At 41.5% G+C, this 23964-nt stretch overlaps 1 protein-coding gene across 11 annotated transcripts in view; it reads right to left on the bottom strand.

The window, feature by feature from the left end:
• The window catches only part of SLC4A4 (solute carrier family 4 member 4), a 370302-nt gene extending 346850 nt beyond the window's left edge, over positions 1-23452 (bottom strand). For 10 of the 11 annotated variants that reach the window (XM_089679581.1, XM_089679582.1, XM_089679584.1 and 7 more), the window contains exon 1: positions 23201-23452. In XM_089679581.1, the coding sequence (XP_089535707.1) occupies positions 23201-23253 (53 nt within the window). In that variant the 5' untranslated portion in view covers positions 23254-23452. The remainder of the gene's footprint in view (positions 1-23200) is intronic. The other variant, XM_089679590.1, reaches the window with a different exon arrangement.
• Positions 23453-23964: the final 512 nt, after the last annotated feature.

Here is a 23964-nt window from a genome sequence, read left to right as displayed (position 1 = left end):
TCACTACACTGCAGCTATCTTCTGAGTTGAAAATAGATAACAAGATTTAATTACCCTTAGGTTCAAAATTGTCACTGTAAAATAAAATATGCAGCAAAATTACAAGGCCATTTCTCACAATAAAAAGTACATAAAAACCAAGATAAAGATAATGTTTTCCTACTGTTGTGCTAAGAGTATGACAAATATATCATCCCTCTTTAATTATAACATATAATTTAAATGATTAGAAGAAATAAATTAAAAAAGAATACATAATGAGAAAAATAGATATGTGTATATGCATACATACATACAATATAACATATATAATCCATAACACGCATAAAACATGCATAAAATGAAACCTACAAACATACACATAAAACTTGAAAAGCTGCTGCACCTTGAGTGACCAGTAGGTGGCGATGAAGAACCCTTCGGTTACACTGCACAAGTAAAGGCTGCTCTACTGGTTGAACAGAAAACATTCAGTGGTTGGGAATACCACCTCCTACAGATAAGTAGGAAAAGTATTTACTGATCAGTATTCCAATCAAGTCTGTGTTAAATGCCCAACAGTTACATGTCCCAGATTTAGGCTACTTTCACACTGATCCTCCACAAAAACACAGCAAAAACTCATAGGCGTTTTTGCCACGCTCTCTGAGCGTATTTTAAAAGACATATGACCTAAAAACTGCACCAAACGTGTTTTTGAGGTGCTTATCAGGCATTTTTTAAGGCATTTTCAGGGGTTTTCCATTCATTTCAATGGGAAGAGGCGTTTTTGGGGATTTTTTTTTAACTCCCCGAACATGCCCCCAAGATGCTGCAAGGAGTTTTTACACAACGCAAAACAACTTCAAAAACTCCTCAGTGTGAAAGAAGCCTTACACAAAACAGTTCAGCACCAGGTTGCAGAGTACAAGCAATTAGCTGAACAACGCCTTGTGAGCTACTAGTTTTACTTCATTTGGATGGCTGTAGGGGGCTTGATCATTAGAAGTGATACATCTGCCTCTAGCATTTGATTGCTGTTCTTGGATCATTTCCAATTTAATGGGAGGCTACATCAAGTGTGTTCATTTTCAAAAATGTTATCACATAGGAAGATTTTCCAGCTTGTTGAAGGGTGTTATTCCTATGTACCACACATACAGTATATTCCCAACAACATGGTGTGCTGGATACACACAGCATACTACTACAATAGCCCAATAATGTGGAGTACTGGATACACTACTATTACTGGCTATTACTACACTAGCCCAACAATGTGATGTGCTGGATACACTGAGAATACTTCTACACTAGCCCAATAATGTGGTGTACTGGATACACACAGAATATTACCACACAGTCCAACAACAAGCTGTGCTGGATACACACAGACTACTACTATACTAGCCCAACAATGTGGTCTGCTGGATACACACAGACTACTACTATACTAACCCAACAATGTGGTCTGCTGGAAACACACAGACTACTAGTACACTAGCCCAACAACATGATATGCTGGATACACACAGACTACTAGTACACTATCCCAACAACATGATGTGCTGGATACACACAGACTACTAGTACACTAGCCCAACAACATGATGTGCTGGATACACACAGACTACTAGTACACTAGCCCAACAACATGATGTGCTGGATACACACAGAATACTTCTACACTAGCCCAATAATGTGGTGTACTGGATACACACAGAATATTACTACACAGTCCAACAACAAGCTGTGCTGGATACACACAGACTACTACTATACTAGCCCAACAATGTGGTCTGCTGGATACACACAGACTACTACTGCACTAACCCAACAATGTGGTCTGCTGGATACACACAGACTACTACTACACTAGCCCAACAATGTGGTCTGCTGGATACACACAGACTACTACTACACTAGCCCAACAATGTGGTCTGCTGGAAACACACAGACTACTAGTACACTAGCCCAACAACATGATGTGCTGGATACACACAGACTACTACTACACTAGCCCAACAATGTAGTCTGCTGGATACACACAGAATATTACTACACTAGCCTAACAATGCAGGTTACTGGATACACACAGACTACTACTACACTAGCCCAACAACGTGGTGTGCTGGATACACACAGACTACTACTACACTAGCCCAACAACGTGGTGTGCTGGATACACACAGACTACTACTACACTAGCCCAACAATGTGGTCTGCTGGAAACACACAGACTACTACTACACTAACCCAACAATGTGGTCTGCTGGATACACACAGACTACTACTACACTAACCCAACAATGTGGTCTGCTGGATACACACAGACTACTACTACACTAACCCAACAATGTGGTCTGCTGGATACACACAGACTACTAGTACAGTGGTGGGCAACCTTTTTTTTCAACTGAGCCAAATCTCGCCAAAACCATGATTGAAATTTATTTTGAGAGCCACATTTTTAAAACTGAAAATACATCTCCCATATAGTAATTCATCCCCCATAGTAATTCATCCCCCATATAGTAATTCATCCCCCATAGTGTAATTCATCCCCCATAGTAATTCATCCCCCATAGTAATTCATCCCCCATATAGTAATTCATCCCCCATATAGTAATTCATCCCCCATATAGTAATTCATCCCCCATATAGTAATTCATCCCCCATAGTAATTCATCCCCCATATAGTAATTCATCCCCCGTATAGTATTTCATCCCTCGTATAGTATTTCATCCCCCGTATAGTATTTCATCCCCCATATAGTATTTCATCCCCCATATAGTAATTCATCCCTCATATAGTATTTCATCCCTCATATAGTATTTCATCCCCCCATATAGTATTTCATCCCTCATATAGTATTTCATCCCCCCATATAGTATTTCATCCCTCATATAGTATTTCATCCCCCCATATAGTATTTCATCCCTCATATAGTAATTCATCCCTCATATAGTATTTCATCCCCCCATATAGTATTTCATCCCTCATATAGTAATTTATCCCTCATATAGTATTTCATCCCCCCATATAGTATTTCATCCCCCCATATAGTATTTCATCCCTCATATAGTAATTCATCCCTCATATAGTATTTCATCCCCCCATATAGTATTTCATCCCCCCATATAGTATTTCATCCCCCCATATAGTATTTCATCCCTCATATAGTAATTCATCCCTCATATAGTATTTCATCCCTCATATAGTATTTCATCCCCCATATAGTATTTCATCCCCCCATATAGTATTTCATCCTCTCATATAGTATTTCATCCCTCATATAGTAATTCATCCCTCATATAGTATTTCATCCCTCATATAGTATTTCATCCCCCCATATAGTATTTCATCCCTCATAAAGTAATTCATCCCTCATATAGTAATTCATCCCCCATATAGTATTTCATCCCTCATATAGTATTTCATCCCCCCATATAGTATTTCATCCCTCATATAGTAATTCATCCCTCATATAGTATTTCATCCCCCCATATAGTATTTCATCCCCCCATATAGTATTTCATCCCTCATATAGTAATTCATCCCTCATATAGTAATTCATCCCTCATATAGTATTTCATCCCTCATATAGTATTTCATCCCCCCATATAGTATTTCATCCCCCCATATAGTATTTCATCCCTCATAAAGTAATTCATCCCTCATATAGTATTTCATCCCCCACAGTACTATTCCCCCCCCCCCTTCTAGTAAGCCAAGTCCCCCGTGTCAATTCACTTACCTTTTGCGTTCCTCTCGCTGTCTTCCCGCGCCGTTCGGGTCTTCAGGGCGGACTGTGAGAGGAGCCTAGCTCCCCTCCCCTCACGTTCGGCACGCTGCCCCGCCTACACACATCCTGACAGCCACATCCGCAGGCCGGATTAAAAGGTCCGCGCGGACTTTTGGGGCTGCCAACCGAGAGGAGGCAGGGGAGCGGCCGACCGAGAGGAGGGAGGGGAGCAGGCGCCCGGCACACAGAAGAGCCGCATTAGACTGGGTAAAGAGCCGCATGTGGCTCGCGAGCCGCGGCTTGCCGACCACTGCACTAGCCCAACAACACAGTGTGCTGGATACACACAGACTACTACTACACTAACCCAACAATGTAGTCTGCTGAATACACACAGACTACTACTACACTAGCCCAACAACACAGTGTGCTGGATACACACAGACTACTACTACACTAGCCCAACAACGTGGTGTGCTGGATACACACAGACTACTACTACACTGGCCCAACAACACAGTGTGCTGAATACACACAGACTACTACTACACTAGCCCAACAATGTGGTGTGCTGTATATACACAGATTCATATCATACTAGCCTAACAACTCTTTATGCAGGATATTGTGCAGTGTTGTGCTGGATAAAAACTAACTTCTATTACACTACCCCAATAACGTGTTGTGCTGGATATACACTAACTACTTTTACACTAGCCCAACAATGTGGTGTGCTGGATATACAAAAACTACTACTACACTAGTCCAACAACTCTGTGCTGTATATATACAGATTCATATCATACTAGCCTAAGAACTCTTTATGCAGGATATACACAGACTACTACTACTACACTAGCCCAACAACGTGGTGTGCTGGATATATGCAAACTACTACTACACTAGCCCAACACTGTAATATGCTGAATATATGTAGACTACTAGGTTTTTAAAAACACCCTTAGTAACCTTGTCTTTTCAATGTGCCCCTAACATACATTGGGCAGCACAGTGTCCTCTGCTGCTTTGTCCAGAGATGCAGAGAATGTTCCAGACCTAGGTATTGATTATTGGCAGGTAAAAAGGGAGGCAAAAATCTGGGGTGTAGCCTCTACCAGAATTGTACAAATGAGGGTTGCTTTAATGCATAGTTATGTATGGTAAGTACTGTGATGTAATGTACAATTCTGACAAAAGAGAGGCAGGCAAGAAGCAGTGTAACAGTCCAACTGGAGTAAACTAGTATAGTAAAGTATATAGAAAAGAAACACAGCAGTAAACTATATTATTCACATTTACATATGCCATCCCATAAGTCTAGCTGTTGGCTGGATAATAGAAGCTACTTTACAAAGGTAGATTTTCTAAAGAGACGTTTTCAGTAATATACCTTATAATCCAAACATGATGCAATTCAGTAGGCTTTAAACATTTATCAGACAATTTTCACAGTGAATTTCCACTTCATAAAAATGAATGGATTACAAGATAACTATGTAGGACCTGGAACTGTCCCTGTAAGTGCAATTCAAACTAATCTCAGCTGTATGACTAAAATGCAATAACCTTAAAGTGGCACTAAAATCAGGTTAAAAAAATCCAATCAAGTATGTATTCTTCATTTACAAAAGCACCTTCTATCACTCTCAACCTCCTCTGAATCACTTTTTTCTTTTTGCTGTTGTGATCCAATTTCTTGCCGATGAAGGGTGTTCTTTGGAGTGTGCCATTGGGATCCATTATTCATCAAGCTGATCTTTGGGACCAAAAGTGCGGTTAGACCAGGCATAATATTTATGAGGTCACACTGCTGGAGGTGAGCAGACATCTGGTGGAGGAACTGTGCACTCTCTCTGCGTTTGGAGCACCGGTGTTCATAGGAAGAAGGATATTTATTCAGAAACATTTTTTTATTGGGACTTTTAATATTAGTATTATCACTTACAGTATCTACTATTTTATTTATTTTTAGTTATGTTTTGATGTGTAGCGCTGCACAGTATTACTTTTTATTTATACGTTAATTCTGCACGGTCCCTCTGTATGCAGAAATGTAGCCACCCATGAAGAATAGGTTACAGGGCCATCAAGTAGTAAATGTGTATGGATAATTTTTGGAGAATAAGGATATTGTTTAGTGTCACTTTAAGAGCGCTACTTTCTAGGTCAAAACTGGACAATGGACTGAGTTTTATCTGGTTTAATGTGCATATCTACAGATACAGTGTTTCACGTTAACATCACACTGCACAAAATTACGTCCCTTACACTTCAATCAAATGGATTTTTGTATAAAAATTCTGGGAATGAAATGTTGGAGGTTTTGCATATAACCACCATTCAGGTGATTAAGATAATAGGATTTTAATTTTAACTCTAAAAATGGTCAATTGCTTCAGATTCCTTTGCTACAGAAGGATGCCCCTTTCATTTTTTTTTTACCTAGCTACATAGTTAATCTGTTTGAAAAAAGACACAAGTCCATCTAGTTCAACCTACAAAAAGGGGACAAAAAGAAAAATTATACAATCCTATATGCACAGTTGATCCAGAGAAAGGCAAAAAAAAAACAATAAAGCATGATCCAATTTCTCCAGCGGGGGAAAAAATTCTTTCCTCATTCCCCAAGATACAATCGGATATTTCCTGGATCAGCTTTACCTATATTAGTATCCAGTTATATTTTGTGTATCTAGGAAAGAATCCAGGCCTTTTTTTTTTAAACAATCTACTGATCTGGCCAGAACCAGGTCTTGGGGGAGACAATTCCACATTTTCACAGCTCCGGAAATTCAGATGGTGCTACAGATAAGATTAGTATTATGAGATGATGCTGGAGGTGGGCACAGGATTATACACAAAAAAGGAAAGAGAGGGTCCATTTTCCATTTTAATCAGAAAATCCAAGCTGACCATTGGCAGACAAAGATGGCAAAGGATTCTGTTTCAATGATTTTTATTGAGGTTTTTCAAGTAAAGATAAAGATAACGTGTGTAAACTGCAAGGTGACTACATTCTCCAGGAGATACATTACATTCATAGGTCATATAGCTCAAGTAGGTTCAGGGATTTGTATCTTATTATATAGTTGCAATTTATAATTATGGTTGCATAAAGGAAGATGGATCTCTTGGGTGGGGCATCCCACCTTCCCTATGCAAGGAGCACAGAAGTACACACAGCTGCTTCAAATATATTACACGACAATGTAGGAGATCCAGAGATTACAGAAATTACTATTCGTCAGAGAAAAAACTTATGGTAGAGATAGAAAGGGGCTGGAATGGATCGGGAGGTGGGGGGTCAGATTCCCATCCCATTTGGTTGCTCACCCATTCATCACTCATGGCTCCTAAAAGATAGTGGGGGTTAATTTACTAAAACTGGAGAGTGAAAAATCTTGCACAGCTGTGCATGGTGACCAATCAGGTTCTAACTTCAGCTTGTTCAAAAACTTGGAAGCTGATTGTTTTCTATGCAGAGCTGCACCAGATTTTAGTAAATGAACCTCACTGCATCCCCCAATGAATCCCAGACATAACTGGATGAAGGACTCCATCCTGACATCTTCAGTTATCATTTAAAGGGGCGATTGTATTAATAAATCTGTACCCTATTCATAGTAAACATATACTCAGTGAGGTGAACATATACTGGGGGTAAAACTGTGCAAAGTCAATAGGAATAAAATATAATAAACTTAAGCAGCGCCAAATTTGGCCATGCCATAGGTAAAGAGATGGCTCAAGCTAATTCAATGTAAGTCGGAAGACAGTCTGTAGGATAATATAAACTAAGCAGAGCATATACTGACTAATCAGAAAACACTTCATGGATATTGATATTGATAGCTCTGTTCCACTACAAGGGACAGTCTGGAGAGGGTTTCATATTGTTTCCTATTCAGCATAGCAATAAACCCAATAGTAGTTAGTCACATTCAACTGGACTTGCTCTGTAATGTTGAAGCTTTTGTAGCTTCCCCAAGCCACTTCTTCCGTTGTAATGAGTGACCTGGAGAAGCTACAAAATGTCTTCAACATTACAGAACAAGTGTAGGTGAAAGTGACTAACTACTACTAGATATACCATGACCTGGATAAATACCGTGTTTCCCCGAAAATAAGACACTGTCTTATATTTTTTTTGGCTGAAAAAAACACGCTAGGTCTTATTTTTTAAATGTCCAGGCGTGGACAGGGGGTGCAGAGGTGAGCTGCAGGCAGTTGTGGATGAGGGTTACTATAGAGAGGGTCGGTTGATGAAAGTTGTGAGCTGCAGTCAGGTGTTGCAGGGGTGACTTGACAGGTGAGTTTCAGACAGGGTGCAGATATGAGCCACAGACAGGGTGAAGGGGTGAGTTGCAGACGGGGAATGCGGAGGTGAGCTGTGGCCAGAGGGTGCAGAGGTGAGCTGTGGCCAGGGGGTGCAGAGCTGAGCTGTGGCTGGGGGGTGCAAAGGTGGGTTACAACTCAGCTCACCTCTGCACCCCCCCCAGGCGGAGCTCACCTATGCACCCTGTCTGCAACTCACCTGAGTCAATTTACCTCTGCAACACCTGACTGCAGCTCACCTTTACACACACCCCCTCCCCCTCCATTTGCAAAACACAGCTGTCAGCAGCCAGCCCCTCTCTATAGTAACTCCCGTTTTGGGTCCTATCTTCCCACACAGTGCACCAAGCGCACTTACTCACCGCTCCACCTCTTCCCCACTGGTCGGTGATCACCCCTGGGACATCCGCTTCCATGCATTAGGCTGCAGGAGGAGATGTCCCACCCCTAAACACACTGCATACTGCACCCGCAGATATCTGTTCCTTCCCTGTTCTACAGTGAGTACAGAGGTAGGGAGGTTCTGTGGGAGCGGATGGTGCTGTCACTTCAGCCGCGCTTCTGTGTTTATAAGAGACAGTAGATATGGGTGTGTGCAGGGCCAGTGCCGGAGGTGGCAGAATGGCGTTCCACCATGTTCCTGCTGAAAAAAAGGCCTGATCACAACTAGGTCTAATTTTCGGGGTAAGTCTTATACTTTAGCAATTCCCAAAAGAAGCACTAGGTGTTATTTTCGGGGTAGGTCTTATTTTAGGGGAAACAGGGTAAGAGCCTTCAGAGACATTGCAATAAAACCTTTTTGTTATGGCAGACTAAAGAGCAGGTATTTTACACTTTTGAATGTGAATGGCTTTAACAGTTTGCTGATATCTAGACAGCAGAATGTAATAGTGGGTATCAGCCAAGAGAAGGCTGGCTAGGGGGAAGAAGGGCCATTATTGTGGGTAGGCGCTGTGTCGGGGTCTATTTCACTGCAAGGCTATATTTCAATGCAATTTATCAGGACAGTCAAAAGACTTCCAGGAAAATAAACTTAAAGAGGTTGTAAGGCTTATTTATTTGTAAAATAACAAACCTGTTATGCTTACATGCTCTGTGCCATGGTATTGCACAGATTGGCCCCTTCTGGGGTCCCCTGCCAGCAATCTTGGCTCCTCCTCTTCTTGGTGCACCACCATAGGAAGATGCTTCCTATGAGGGCGCACCTGGGGGCTCACTTCCGAGCTGTGCTGTGTAACTCTATAGGCACTCTCAGCTTGGCGTGGCTCCTGGTGCTCTCAGCCAAGCTTGTGAGAGCATGAAGAAGGGAGAGAACAGATGAAGTCGGGCACAGCACTGGATCGATACAGGACTCAGGTAAGTATTAAGGGAGGGGTGCACAGAAAGTAGTAGAGCATTTTTTACCCTAATGCAGGGAATGTAGAAAAATATTACTTTTAGAACCACTTTACTGTGGCCATAAACCATTCGAAATTGTCCCCTCTCAACACGATTTCTGTTAAAGGGATAGGCTGGAAAACGTTTCTCGATCAGCAGTGGCAACCAAATGGCTGCAGTCACTAACTGGTGTATTCAAAAAGTCAGAACACAAGGGCCCGATGGGGGGATTCCTCCATCCACCTTGTTTGTGTGGATGGAGGAACCTGTGTTTTTTTTTTGTTAAAGCATATGGCCAGCTTTTTGGTATGATTGTGACTATCAAAGGGCTCATTCACACAGGCACTGTGGTTTGTCCAATGTGAATGATGCCTTTGTTTATGTCATGGGTGTCAAACTGGCAGCCCTCCATCTGTTGCCAAACTACAAATCCCATAAAGCATTGCAAGATTGACAGCTACAAGCATGACTCCCAAAGGCAGAGGCATGATGGGACTTGTAGTTTTGCAACAGCTGGAGGGCCGCCAGTTTGACAAATCCTGGTGTATGTGACTGCAGCTGCCTGGAGAAGTATGCAGACAGCCTATATTACTCTAGGGGGACACAGTGGCTGTACCCATTCATAGGTTGCAATTTGCGTTGTGCGGCACAAAACACACACTCTGCATTCCTTCCCCAAATCACCTGTTATAGTGACCACAATATGATACAATACCAAAATATTATAACTGTGCAATGAGGCCAAACCAGTCTCTGTGGCATTGGCAGCTAATAATTCATACATTCTTGTCATTGGTGTCTATGGGCTTCCACGGTGAAGTAATCTAATTTATATACATAACATAGAAGATTGTAACCTAGTGGGTAGGAAGCTGTGCAACCGAAGATCAAAGTAAACTTTCTGTGAACTTTTGAGGAATCTATTACATACCAGCATGCAACGTGTACAAAGCTACTCAGCAAAAAGACTCTCTTAGCATCTCCAGTTTTAACCATAGTCAAGAGGCTAAATAAAGCCGAGTTTGTAAGTCATTGAGAAGGACAGGCCCGAAACACTGAGCTCATGTATTCCTTAGAGACTGGGACACAGAGAACACCATATGGGTTTCAGTGTAACTGATAGGGACTCCTCAGCTCTCTTTCCTCACATCACATTCGTAGGCATGGTCATGAATACAAGCGCTAGCTGCTCTGGAATCCTGACTCACACATACAAACAGAGACATGAGGCAACTTATCACCATGCTGATATAGTCTATTGATACTACCCTACAGAAAGCTCAATCTAGTCTCCCAAACAAAGTGGGGCTGGTTTACTAAAGGCATAAAGACTTTTCACTTAGCAAGGGAATTTTCCCCAGAGCTTAGTGAATGTGGTGACGTTTTACTTTGCAAAGAATAATTACATGCAAGGAAGATAACAAAAAAGCAATATACCTACACGTTATTGGACGATGGATATCAGTAGAGCAAAGCCCTGAGGAAAATTAACATTCAAAGTGAAACTTCCCTTGAAAAGTAAACAGTCTATTTTTTCTTTAGTAAGTCAAATCGAATATGTCCTTAAAACTATGTAAGGATATGTAAAGCCATAGTGAACTTTCTTGCCCAGCATTAAAAAAAGAAATAAACAGCTTTGCCAGCAAACTTTGAAGTGGTATGTCCTTCTAATTGTGCTCGGAAGTCCATGATCATATGCATTACAACTGCTTTCACAGAGCAGTCCACTCTAGAGATGGAAATGTTAATCACAGAGCTCCATGCATTAAAAGAAGCAGTGATCCATTAACTGTTACACATTTACTGAGCTCTGCGGCTACAGACTCAACAGCTATTTTGTTGTTTTGGCTAAATAGGAAATATCAGCTCATTTATCAAACTTGATCCACATGCAGGTACTGTTACTATTTCCCACAGCTTCCAAGAGTAAATGATAAAATGTATCTACAGTATATCAAAAACTTGTTCATTTCCAGTTTCAATAGGAAATGTTTAACATCCATGCCAGGGTCCTTCTTAGATATACCATAGGAACTGATGGAAAATCCCCTCTTTGACAGCTGTAACTGGAACAAGTGTCCCCATTGGAGGTTTTCCCCTCACTTTCCCCAGTTCTGGTGACAACTGCAGCATTTTGAATTTCCCATCATTGTCTATCTTGGAGGGTGAATCTCCATAGCAATAGAAAACCTAGCAGGGGTTATAATCCATTTGTACTACAAAAATTAGTTTTGGCTTTATATGTGCTTTAAATATCTAGCAGCATCAAATCTTCCTAAAATGTTTCTTTCAGTCATTTTGTAATACTGTGTTTCTAAACCAAATGGGTCAATGCTGGACAGGTGCAGCCATACACCTACCAAAATCTGAATGATCTAGTCCTTCCACACCACAGTCAAGCTTCTAGATCAAGCAGGAGACAAATAAAACAAATGTGCTTGATGACCAAAAACATACATGTGATGTGATCAAAGGGGATAACTATCAGGCAGGAATATCATGCGGTTCTAATAAATATGCCAAATATTATCAAATTAGGGCTAAAACAACCCGATACTCTATAATCGCTATGTTAACTGTCACCTAACCCAAGAAGATTAGAGGCAGATCAAAGAACTGTGGAATCAGTCTAGCATTACGATGTTCCACTACTGATCTCTTGGATTAACTTCTATATACCACCATTGGAATGTTTAACTGGTAACACGTGGGCCAAGCCTGAAAGCAAGACCCTCCAAGGCTTCTGCTCATTATCTCTATAAACTATTGACACTCCAAACTCGATTCAGCTCATAAACATACAACTAGTACACGTGGAACCTTTATAAATATACTTGTATCAAGTTGCATTAGCATTTGAAAGATAACAGTGCTGAAGAAGTAGCGGATGAATATAGAGTAATTTAAAGCGGAATAACAACTCATAACATAAAAAAATATGTTCTTTAGCAAGGAACATACATTCCACATTAATCATTATGATGCCAAAATGAGTGTGTACTGTAACTTTCCTCCAGCATTGTTCCTAATTCTTCTAGGTGGAGGCTGCCATTTTGTTGAAGGCCAGAACCCCTGAACAGCAGTAAATCTTTAGGCTGTCAGCAGATCGGCCTCTATATTTTCAGCACAGCGCTGAAAAATAAAGAGCAATTGAGCATGTGCAGAGCAGGGTGAGACTAGATTTTAAACAATTTAGGCATTTATTTTTAATGTTTTACATAGCTATACCTGCAACAGGAGCCAGCATGAAGTGATATAACAGGACTTCATTTTCTGACTAAAGTTCCACTTTCATTTTGTCTTAATTTTTCAGAAGGGTCATTTCACACCAGGGGCACAGACTGAAATGTTGAGGGACTGGTAGGATACCAAGGTGGCCACTTTTCTAAGACTTATGCATACTTTTTAACTGAACAATATTAGATTTATCTAAAAACTATAATGTCACATTATGATGTAAAGTTAATTACATTTTTAATTGTTTATTTAATAGATAGATTGAAAAGTATTAAATTATATAACATTTTAAACCTGTATGATGCACAGAATGTATTATCTATTGAGTAGGACACTCAATAGAAGACCTGGGCACATGCCCTGGATGCCAGGGTCTAGCATCACTCATTTTTAAGTACATTTTGTTTTCAAAAGCAAGACCATCTTGGCTGTTCAATGGGGGCAGCAGATATTCATTTTACAGAACAATCATATAAAAGGTCAAATTTTCATGCTGAAAACTCCTAGTCATCTTGTGGTGACCATCCAGAGCATGGGAGTAAACCCCAGCTCTGATGCCTTACTAAATTGTGCTTGAGTTGGGCCTATGAATTTATTTTCTTAAAGTCAACAAAAAAATTTTCATAGTTACTTGTAACATCCACATCTTACAAAACCTCCTATGCAATGTTTACATCTTCCCTGAAGCTATATTTGTTTTTTTTTTAATTCTTGAATTGTTGGTGATATACATATATGGAAAACCCTAACATGAAGTATCACAGCAAATACAGTGTAAACAGTACATCCAGGTACATACTGATAGAATGCATGTACCACCAGGGTAATTCATTAGTATCACCAATAACAGTTTATATGAAATGTGAAAAAATTAGGCAAAAGAGATGGTCCACACTAAATATAAATACAGCTCCTCCCAGGCCCAATAGGAATGGTAACTATAAAGTTCCTGAACCACAGTGTGTAGGAAGGGGATATGCTGTAGATTAGGGTGTAGGGAGAAATAAGTAGCTGAAGGGGGGGGGGGTGACTATAAGGAGATGAGGGAGCAGGAGAGGCAGAATATAGGGGCAGGAAGAAGAGATGGGGGTGTGAGGGAATCTGCTCTACACAGGATCCTAGGATGACCCAACTGCATCGAAATCCCATGTCTCATTAGGTGAGATCAGAAAGGTCAATAGGACCTGATGGTTTCCTTTGATTTAAAGCGGTAGTAAACTTTGCTTTGTGACTTTTACCTACAGAAAAGCTTATAATAAAATGCACTGTTTAGGAGATAATGTACTTGTTTGGCAGCAGGTGACATCACCGGATGGAGCCAATGAACCTGGAAGGAAGACCGGGTGAAGATGGAAGCCCTGTCCGTGGTGGCAGTGCTCCCCTGCAGGGCTTCATTTTGAGTTAAGTCTTTCATAACATGCTAGTATTCTGTGCATACTAGCACATTATGATACTACCTCAAAGGGGGACTGGACCTTTTTTTTTGTGTAATGACTTTACTACCGCTATAAGAAGAGCAATCTCCTGTACGCTGTCTCTGTGTAACACAATTTCTTTTTATTAAACAGAACTACACTGAAACTTTCTCACGTACCGCAAAGCAGGTTTCACTTCTGGAATTAATATTAGTGTGAGTCACCACTATGCACACTATAAATAGATAATAATTAACATATAATAAGGTACCTTTGTGTTTTAAAAACAGAAATGGATGTTGATGTGACATCTGCTGGGGGGGTAACTAAAATAACCATCGTTAGAAAACTGAATTAAGCTCTAATTCTGCCCAGAATGACATCTTCTTCTAGGAAAACTGCAAGGCTTAAAATTGTACTGTCTGAGCCCAAGAACATAAAAATTATATACCATTCATGGACAGCAAATGTGTTGGCTATGGCGTTCTATTCTGAACAGAAAAGATACCAGTGGGTATAGTCCCACTGAGAAAAGAGGTCCTTTAGGAGAACAATCTGCGGCTTTTAGCCACAGCTTGTTCTCCTGAGGACCTCTTTTCTCAGTGGGACTATGCCCACTGGTATCTTTTCTATTACATGCATCTGGTCCTGAGAGCACCACCTTTCAATTTTGGGTGAGTCGGCATCATCTACAAACTTATTGTCCATTAAAATCTTTCTTTGCTTGGAGATCCAGATTTTAGTTGCTTTTTTGTGATAATTGTTCTATTCTGAACATACTGCATATACACAGCTAAAGAGGGGTTTTCTTTTTATTGAGTGTTCCTCTGGATTATCTATGTGTTCTGCATGTGGAGCTTTCCTATTTATTTTTTTCTATTGGTTGAAATAGGTGAACTTGTGTCTTTTTTCAACCTATGTAACTGTTATCATTGCATTTAGCTTTCTATGTTACATCTGAGGGTTGGAACATAATATAAAGTCAATCCAGGCCTTTTTCTAAACTGCAATTTTGATATCTCTATATAGTTAATGAATGCAAATCAAATGATTAAGCGATAGGACTTTGTATTTGCTTTTAGGTTTAGTCATTGAGCAGTCATAGCATTCAGGATACATGCACAGGTGTACAGCACAATTCAGTTTCAACAAACGCATGGTGTGTTGATGACATTCAGGCTTTTATTGTAGCACCTGACATCAGTACAGTTACGACTGGCAATCTTTAGAAATGTGTGGTATTGTATTACACAACATCGCTAGCATAAAAGTGAAACTCAAGTTTTCCATTGAGCTAAGCTGAGAACAAGAAGGAATGTAGAAACTCCCCGATTTGCTGTTTGAAATGAACACAGTAAATTAGCCCTGTGTTAAAGTGTTACTAAACCCACCACAGTGAAATCAGTTTGTATATGCAGTAAAGCATGCTTGTTATACTCACTGTGGAACCTAAGGGGTCAATCCTCCATATTGTGCAAAAAAGGCTGTTTGATCCTGACTTTTCTGATCATTCTTTCTTCCACAGTCCCCAATCCGTCTGCTGCTAGAACAGAGCCCTTGGAGACACTCTGCACATGCTCAATTTGGTGTGTATTTCTAGACAGTTTGGTTTTTTTGGGGGAGGGAGAGTGCATGTGATCAGCACAGGGCCAATCAGCCCTTTCCAGACAGAGGGTCAGAGGTTATGCAGCCTTATAGGACAGTCAGAGGAGAATGAAAACTCTTCCTACAAGATTAACCAGCGCTCAGCCGGACACTGAAAGAAGTCACAAGACTGCTATATACTGCTGATGAGATAAGGTATTTATCAGTTTATATTTACTAAAATAATTGCACTTCCATGTTGTGTGTACCGTGGGAGACTAGTTATAGTGAATGCAGGGTCAGGGGTTTAGTAACACGTTAAAGCAGCCCTTTATTCATTTTTGAGTTGTCCTCTTTCCTGCCTCCTCCCAAGCCCTCTTTCACATTAGCAAAAACAAAAAACATATTATTTCAAAACTACAAACTTTTTAAAAAATTTTTTTACTTCTGAAAGCCTAGGCCAGGATGACATCACAACCTGAAACAATAGGTTTCTGAAACAATGACAAACTGACAAACATAAAGCATGACAACCTCATACAGTTTAATGTGAATTCTGTTATTTACTCTATAATAAGGACATACAGTATTTTTAAAATAAAAACAGCTATACAGCCATCTATTAAGGGATCAGATGTCAGATGTACTGACAGTACAGATTACAGTCATCTCCTGGGAAAGCCCAACCACCACCACTCTAAGAGCTGTGCACCCTTCTATCATTACGTCTTAGTGCTTTAAGTTTAGCCATGCCTATTAAGATTTCTTTTATTCAGTGTACTAAATGAGGCAACTCAATAGAGTCCCCCATCCATACATCTAAATATCTATTAACGGATCAGAGGTATTGACAGCACAAAACAAAGCGTCATCTCTTGGGAAAAGCCCAACCACTATCCCTCTAAGAGCTGTACCCTTCCATCAACAGCTCTAACCAGCACGGATGGGGGAGTCTCCCCTGCTGACTATTGTATTCTGTCTGAATACCCAAATACTGCCTGCATCTGATTGGCCGTGGTCACTGTTCAGCCGTGAACACCCCCCCTGGCAGATTAAAGTTTGTCGAGCCGGCTGGTGCCGACAAGGCCACTCACATCTGGAATTTGGACATTTCATGCGAAATTGAAGCCGTATATAGCTACATAAGACTACCTTTTGTGCTTTACTGCACAGCTGTGACCTCTAGGCAATCCTATGCTAAATGAACTCTGAGCTCAAGCCTTGTAATGCGTGTGATCCTGCAGAACTCATTCCTACTTCCATACAGTCACTGTGAACAAATAATGAAGTCTTTTATTACAAGAAAGTAAGTAGTCTTATGGACGCTTGCACATGACCTATGCATGGTGCTATAGGGGACATGCTTCTACTCATAAATTCCAATGGACGTCTTCTGTCTCTAGATCTCATAATCATTTAACTCTTTGCTTCTCCAAACTTGGAATCACATCCTGACATCTGATGTTTGGTTGTTTATGAGGGTTAGCTAAACATTTGGGTCACCATACACATTACAATCTGACCATACAATCCTTGTACAATCAACTGAAGATTTCCCAAATCTATTTCATATCAGGACCAACCTATTCAATCCAATCAGGTATGCCATTGTTACATAGTTGCATACAATTACATAGTTAGCCTGGTTGAAAAGAGACACAAGTCCATCTAGTTTAACCAATAAAAGGAGAAAAAAATATATACAATCCTATGTATACAATCCTATACCCACAGTTGATCCAGAGAAAAGAAAAAAAAAAACAATAAAGCATGATCCAATTTGCTCCTGCAGGAGAAAAAATTCCTTCCTGATCCCCCAAGAGGCAAATCGGATATTCCCTGGATCAACTTTACCTATAAATATTAGTATCCAGTCGTATTGTATACATTTAGGATAGAATCCAGGCTTTTTTTTTTAAAGCAATCCAGTGAGCTGGCCAGAACCAGCTCTTGAGGGAGTCTATTCCACATTTTCACAGCTCTTACAGTGAAAAAGCCTTTCCATATTTGGAGATTAAGGTGTCCTTTTATCATGCAGTGGTAAATGACCGCTGCTCAGTTCTCCGGCATTCTCGGAGAATACAGTTCTCCTCTGAATGCCTTTTTATGAAGCGGTATAGATTGGTTCTCCGAATGAAGGGAGAAGCGATCTACAAATGCTTTCAACGCTGGAAAATGGCTGCTTTTACTATAATCTCGCGAGATTACAGTAAGAGATCTGTCAAACACCGTTTACTAAGCAGCGGTAAATTATCGCTGCGTCGTTTGCGGTTCCCCCGATTCTCCACCTCTGGGCTGGAGAATCTGGAGGGAGAACACAGATAGCCAGTGAAGGGATGACATCGCTCCTTCATATACTGACCATCTGTGTGCTGAGATGATCAGTGGAGAACGTTCCCCACTGATCATCTCTGTTTCCTAAACCACTAATGATCTGAGATCAGCAACGATCCTTAGGATTGCCACTGATCTCTGTTTCATAAAAGGACACCTAAATCTCTTTTCCTCCAGCTGTAAAGAGTTCCCCCTTGTCCTTTGTAATGACCCTAAAGTGAACAACTCTACAACAAGTCCACTATATGAACCACCTATGTAACATGTTAATCATATCCCCCTAATCTCCTCTTCTCATGAGAGAATAAATTCAGTTCCTCTAAACTTTCCTCATAGGTGATCTCCTCCATGCCTCTTATCAGTTTGGTTCCACTTTCTCATGGTCCACGATATCCTTTTTGTGAATTGGTGCCCAAAACAGAACTGTACTACATAGGAAATTGTATAATCAGATTGCAATGTGTACGATGAGCTTTAGAGTCCGGTAGCAGTCTCTGACACATGACAGCGACAGGAGCACAACTAAAATCACTACAGACCAATCGCCTGCTTCAGGACACATTTTAGAAAGAGCCTAATAGGTGATTTTCTCTTGTTATTACAGGGATGATTGCAGATAATAGCTCAGTGTTCTAAGGGCCATTCACATTGGAAAGGCACACTCCATGCACCGCTTGTGAACATGCTGCCTGTGTGAGTGCCAATTGTTAATGAAATCCCAAACAGATCACGCAAACGCAGCCACCAAACCACATGGTACCACATTTAAGTGCAGCCGCCAAACCGCACCACTTTTTCTGGCCTCCGGTACATTTAGAAGCCCATTGAAATGAATGTGCTGTTGCAATAGGAACACACGGGACTACGCAGGAACGCATGCATTCCAGTATGAACTGACCCTAAAGGAGTCCCACCGCAGACAAAGAGTTTTTATTTTCTATCTTTTGACTGGATACAAATGGTTAATCGTCCACGATCCACATGCAATCAAAAGAGATTTCAGGTATAGGAAGATTTTTTTTAGCTCTACACTCCCTATATCTGCTGGGACTGTTGAAAACATTGCAGACATTTAAAAAAAAAAAATCTCAGTTATCAAAAGTAGCTCTAGCCTAAAGCTGGCCATACACTAGGCAATCTGAGTGTACAATCTCCTTTGGATCATCAACTATGTAGTGCAAGGACTGCCGAACTGGATACAAATTCAATGGATTGTTTAGGCCGGCCATACATGGATCAAAATTTGTCCGGTTCAGCAGGGACCACCTGAATTTAGATGTATGGGTCAGGGTTTTCCCCTTCAATCAGTGTCACAGGCTATAGCTGGCAGTACTGGTCAGTGTATTCTGATGGCAGGGAAGTCTCCCCTCTGTCATAATACAATAAAGTTCTGTACAACCTATGTAAACATTGAATACAGAATTGTCCTTCCGTTTTTGTTAAGGTGTCCATCCCTCTTAACTCAGCAGGAGTGATTCCCCCATCGAGTGTGTGGATGGAAGAATTGGGTCATTTTTTCATTATACCCTCTAGATGAACAAAAAAAAAGTGAAGCCTGTATGGGCTTGCGTTAGGTTTGTCTTTATATCACATACTTTTGGTAAAGCAGAAGACTATTGTACAATCTGTTTGTATAGTGTATGGCCGCTTTTTGATTTACTCAAATGAGAGCTGGCTATACATACCACCCATTTGTTAAACTTTAATCTGAACACTGGAAAAACCAGGCTGAAAATTGTCATCAGAACAGTGACTACATCCAATCAATCCAAGCAAAGCCAGGCACTGCCGGGTATTCTAAAAGCTGCATGTAACGGATGCTGTCAGCATACAAAAGCCGTACGGGAGATTTGTCCATCTGCTCATAGTGTAGCTGGAGGAATTTGTTAGATTTCTTTTGTTCAGCCCACAGAAAGACTGAAAGAAATCTATGCTTATGGCCAGCTTAAATAGGAGGACAAACCTAACCAATCCATTCAATTTGTAGCAAATCAGGCAGGTCCTTAGTTTTTAGTAGATCCAATGGTGGCGACACACACTTGAATTTTATTAAGCGATTGGTGTGTGGTCCAATCAAAACTATGGAATTGGCAAACAACTGTACAGGCGTAACTTCTGGTTAGAGTCAATAGATCAGATCTGATTAAACTGAGTCGATCAGCCGGGGTGGAAAATCATGTTACAACGTTGGCAGCACTGAGGTGCTCTGTTCATGAATACGACTGTATTTCGATCGATCAGATTATGAGATTGCATGGTGGAAACAACGATGCAGTTGATAACTTGTGCTCATATCTCCCAACTATTGACTGAAATCTACTACCATGTTATATCGATTAAATGGGTTCTGGACTAGAGATCGCTTGTCCCTATCGAGAGAAATCAATAAGAATGGGCAGCACAGTGGCTAAATGGTTAGCACTTCCGCCTGGCAGTACTAGGGTCGCTGGTTCGAATCCCAACCATGGCACCACCTGCCTGGAGTTTGCATGTTCTCCCTGTGCCTGCGTGGGTTTCCTCTGGGTAATCTGGTTTTCTCCCACACTCCAAAGACATGCTGGTAGGTGAATTGGATCCTGTCTAAATTGGCCCTAGTATGTGTATGTATGAATGTGAGTTAGGGACCTTAGATTGTACACCCCTTGAGGGTTAGGGACTGATGTGAATGTACAATATATATGTAAAGCGCTGTGTAAATTGATGGCGCTATATAAGTACCTGAAATAAAAAGGAAAGTAAATTGATAAAATAGCACAGCGTATGTGGCCACCCTAAGCCTAGGTTCACACATATGTGGTGTCAAATCGCTCAGTTTTTCAGTGCGAATGTAGGGAGCAGCAGCATTGCGAATCATATGCGTTTCTGCTTGAATAGCAGTGAGATTTTGATACAATTTTCAGGAATCACAGCAACTCCTTCCTCCCACAGGAAACTTATAGCATAGGGGATGCTCACGGTTCCCATTGAACTCTATATATCACAAATTTGGATTGCAGTCACCAAATCTTGCACACGACCCTTTTCTAAAAATTAACCGCACATATGCGAACACCCACCATAGAAAACTCGCACACGACCCTTTTCTGAAAATTAACCGCACATATGCGAACACCCACCATAGAAAACTCGCACACGACCCTTTTCTGAAAATTGACCGCACATATGCGAACACCCACCATAGAAAGCTCGCACACGACCCTTTTCTGAAAATTAACCGCACATATGCGAACACCCTCCATAGAAAACAGAAAACTCGCACACCCTCCATAGAAAACTCAAACACCCTTCATAGAAAACTCAAACACCCTCCATAGAAAACTCGAACACCCGCCATAGAAAACTTGTACACCCGCCATAGAAAACTCGCACACGACCCTTTTCTGAAAATTATCCGCACATATGCGAACACCCTCCATAGAAAACTCGCACACCCTCCATAGAAAACTCGCACACCCTCCATAGAAAATTCGCACACCCTCCATAGAAAACTCGAACACCCTCCTTAGAAAACTCGCACACCCTCCATAGAAAACTCGAACACCCTCCATAGAAAACTCGAACACCCTCCATAGAAAACCCGAACACCCTCCATAGAAAACTCGAACACCCTCCATAGAAAACTCGCACACCCTCCATAGAAAACTCGAACACCCTCCTTAGAAAACTCGAACACCCTCCGTAGAAAACTCGCACACCCTCCTTAGAAAACTCGAACACCCTCCATAGAAAACTCGCACACCCTCCATAGAAAACTCGAACACCCTCCTTAGAAAACTCGAACACCCTCCGTAGAAAACTCGCACACCCTCCATAGAAAACCCGAACACCCTCCATAGAAAACTCAAACACCCTCCATAGAAAACTCGCACACCCTCCATAGAAAACTCGAACACCCTCCTTAGAAAACTCGAACACCCTCCGTAGAAAACTCGCACACCCTCCATAGAAAACTCGAACACCCTCCATAGAAACCTCGCACACGACCACTTTATAAAAATCAACCGCACATATATGAACATCCTCCATAGAATACTCGCACACGACCGTTTTCTGAAAATCAACCGCACATATGCGAACACCCTCCATAGAAAAATTGGAAATGACCCTTTCCGAAAAATTAACCGCACATATGCAAACACATTCCATAGAGAACTCGCACACGACCCTTTTCTGAAAATTAACCGCACATATGCGAACACCCTCCATAGAAAACTTGAACACCCTCCATAGAAAACTCGAACACGACCCTTTTCTAAAAATTAACCGCACATATGCGAACACCCTCCATAGGAACTCGCACACAACCACTTTATAAACATCAAGCGCACATATGAACACCCTCCATAGGAACTCGCACACGACCACTTTATAAACATCAAGCGCACATATGAACACCCTCCATAGGAACTCGCACACGACCACTTTATAAACATCAAGCGCACATATGAACACCCTCCATAGGAAAGCATGCTATTCCAAATGTCATCCGAATCGTGCTGCTCGAAACGCATTCCAAATCGCACATATGTAAACCAGGTCTGAAGGCGATTGTACGGAACATAAAATTTGGTACTCACTGGCCATACACGATGTGATCAACCTGAACAATCAATCTCCGATTTGACAAAATGATTGACAGCAGGATAAAAATGACGTGGCTGTGCGACAGACGTTTTTTGGCGGGGAAATGAAAACTGACCATACACATTCGGTTGATGGCGTTCTTTTTGCTAAACATTCCCCACTTTTGATCGCTCAGGAGTTCAAAGGGAGACCTGTGTTTCAGTCTGATTGACCTGATCTGATCGTCTTATCGTAAGTGATTGAAAGTTGGGGTTCGCATGTATGGAACATTGACAGAATTATGCGGTCGGTCGGTTTAGGTTGAACGTTTTATAGCCGCCATGATCTGAAAGCACACATGTATACCACATCTGTAGTAATGGCATGTTGCTAGTACAGAGACGGCTGATATTGACAGTCCATAGTGAACCACACAACAGATGACCAAAAAGTGTCCTGCATATGCTGGCCATACAGTTTACAATGTGATTGTACAAGCTCCTGTAGATGCACCAACAACTAAGACCATCCAATCCAGCAGACAGCTGATGTTAAATGTAAAGATGTTGGTACAATCAGATCGCACAGTGTATGGTCAGCCATGCATGTGTCCCCAGTCCTGTGTCTTACCTTGTTCCTGATGTGAAGTCACCCGATGTGATCAGCTGCTGTCCTCTTCTCATTCACTTGTTGCTCCAGGACTGTCCGGGGAGAAGAGGAATGGTCGTGGCTCCTCCGATGTGCCCTCCTCCTGCCCGATCCTCGTCCTGCCTGTCAGTGTTGTGAAGAAATAAAAGTGGTAGAGTGGAGTGTAATAATGGGGGGTGTCAGTCCCTGGAGGAAGGTCCCAGCACAGGCAGTCTGAAGACTGGGAGCTGAGCCATTTAATAGTGACAGAAGTTCGCTCCCCCCTCCATTGCCTGCCTCCAGCTCACATTGCCGGGGAGGAGTGGCCTTGTACAGAAGGAGGGATGAATGTGCCCACAGCTCCGGCTTCTCCCTTCCCTCTCCATAAGCATGTCTTTATTCCATAGACTGGGAGCCAGTCGTGGGGTGTGCAGGCTGAATGGAGCCACCGGGCCGCCTTCATTAGAACTTACCTGCATGTGGAGTGCGGCCTGGAGGAGGAGGAGGGCTCGGTGTGGTGGAGTCTTCTTCCTCCACTCAGCTTCTATGTATTATCCATGAATTATTGAGTGTGCCTGCCTGGAGGGATACAGGGAGTGCCAGCTATCATGGCCTCTACTACTTGACAGGACTTTCATTGTGTCACCTGCTGCCTGCCGGCTCACTTCTGGGGTCCTCATTACCTCACCTAGAAAGGAAAGTTCTGGAAGTACAACTACAAAACTCTGCCGGGGGTTCTAATGCCTCATTCACAAGGCCGCTGACAG

This window comes from Staurois parvus, unplaced genomic scaffold (genome assembly GCF_062004578.1).
Source record: "Staurois parvus isolate SC_StPar_1 unplaced genomic scaffold, SC_StPar_1.0 ptg000227l, whole genome shotgun sequence".
Classification (NCBI taxonomy): Eukaryota; Metazoa; Chordata; class Amphibia; order Anura; family Ranidae; genus Staurois; species Staurois parvus.
Note: the sequence above shows the minus strand (reverse complement) of the source record. Positions and strands in the feature narration are given on the sequence as shown.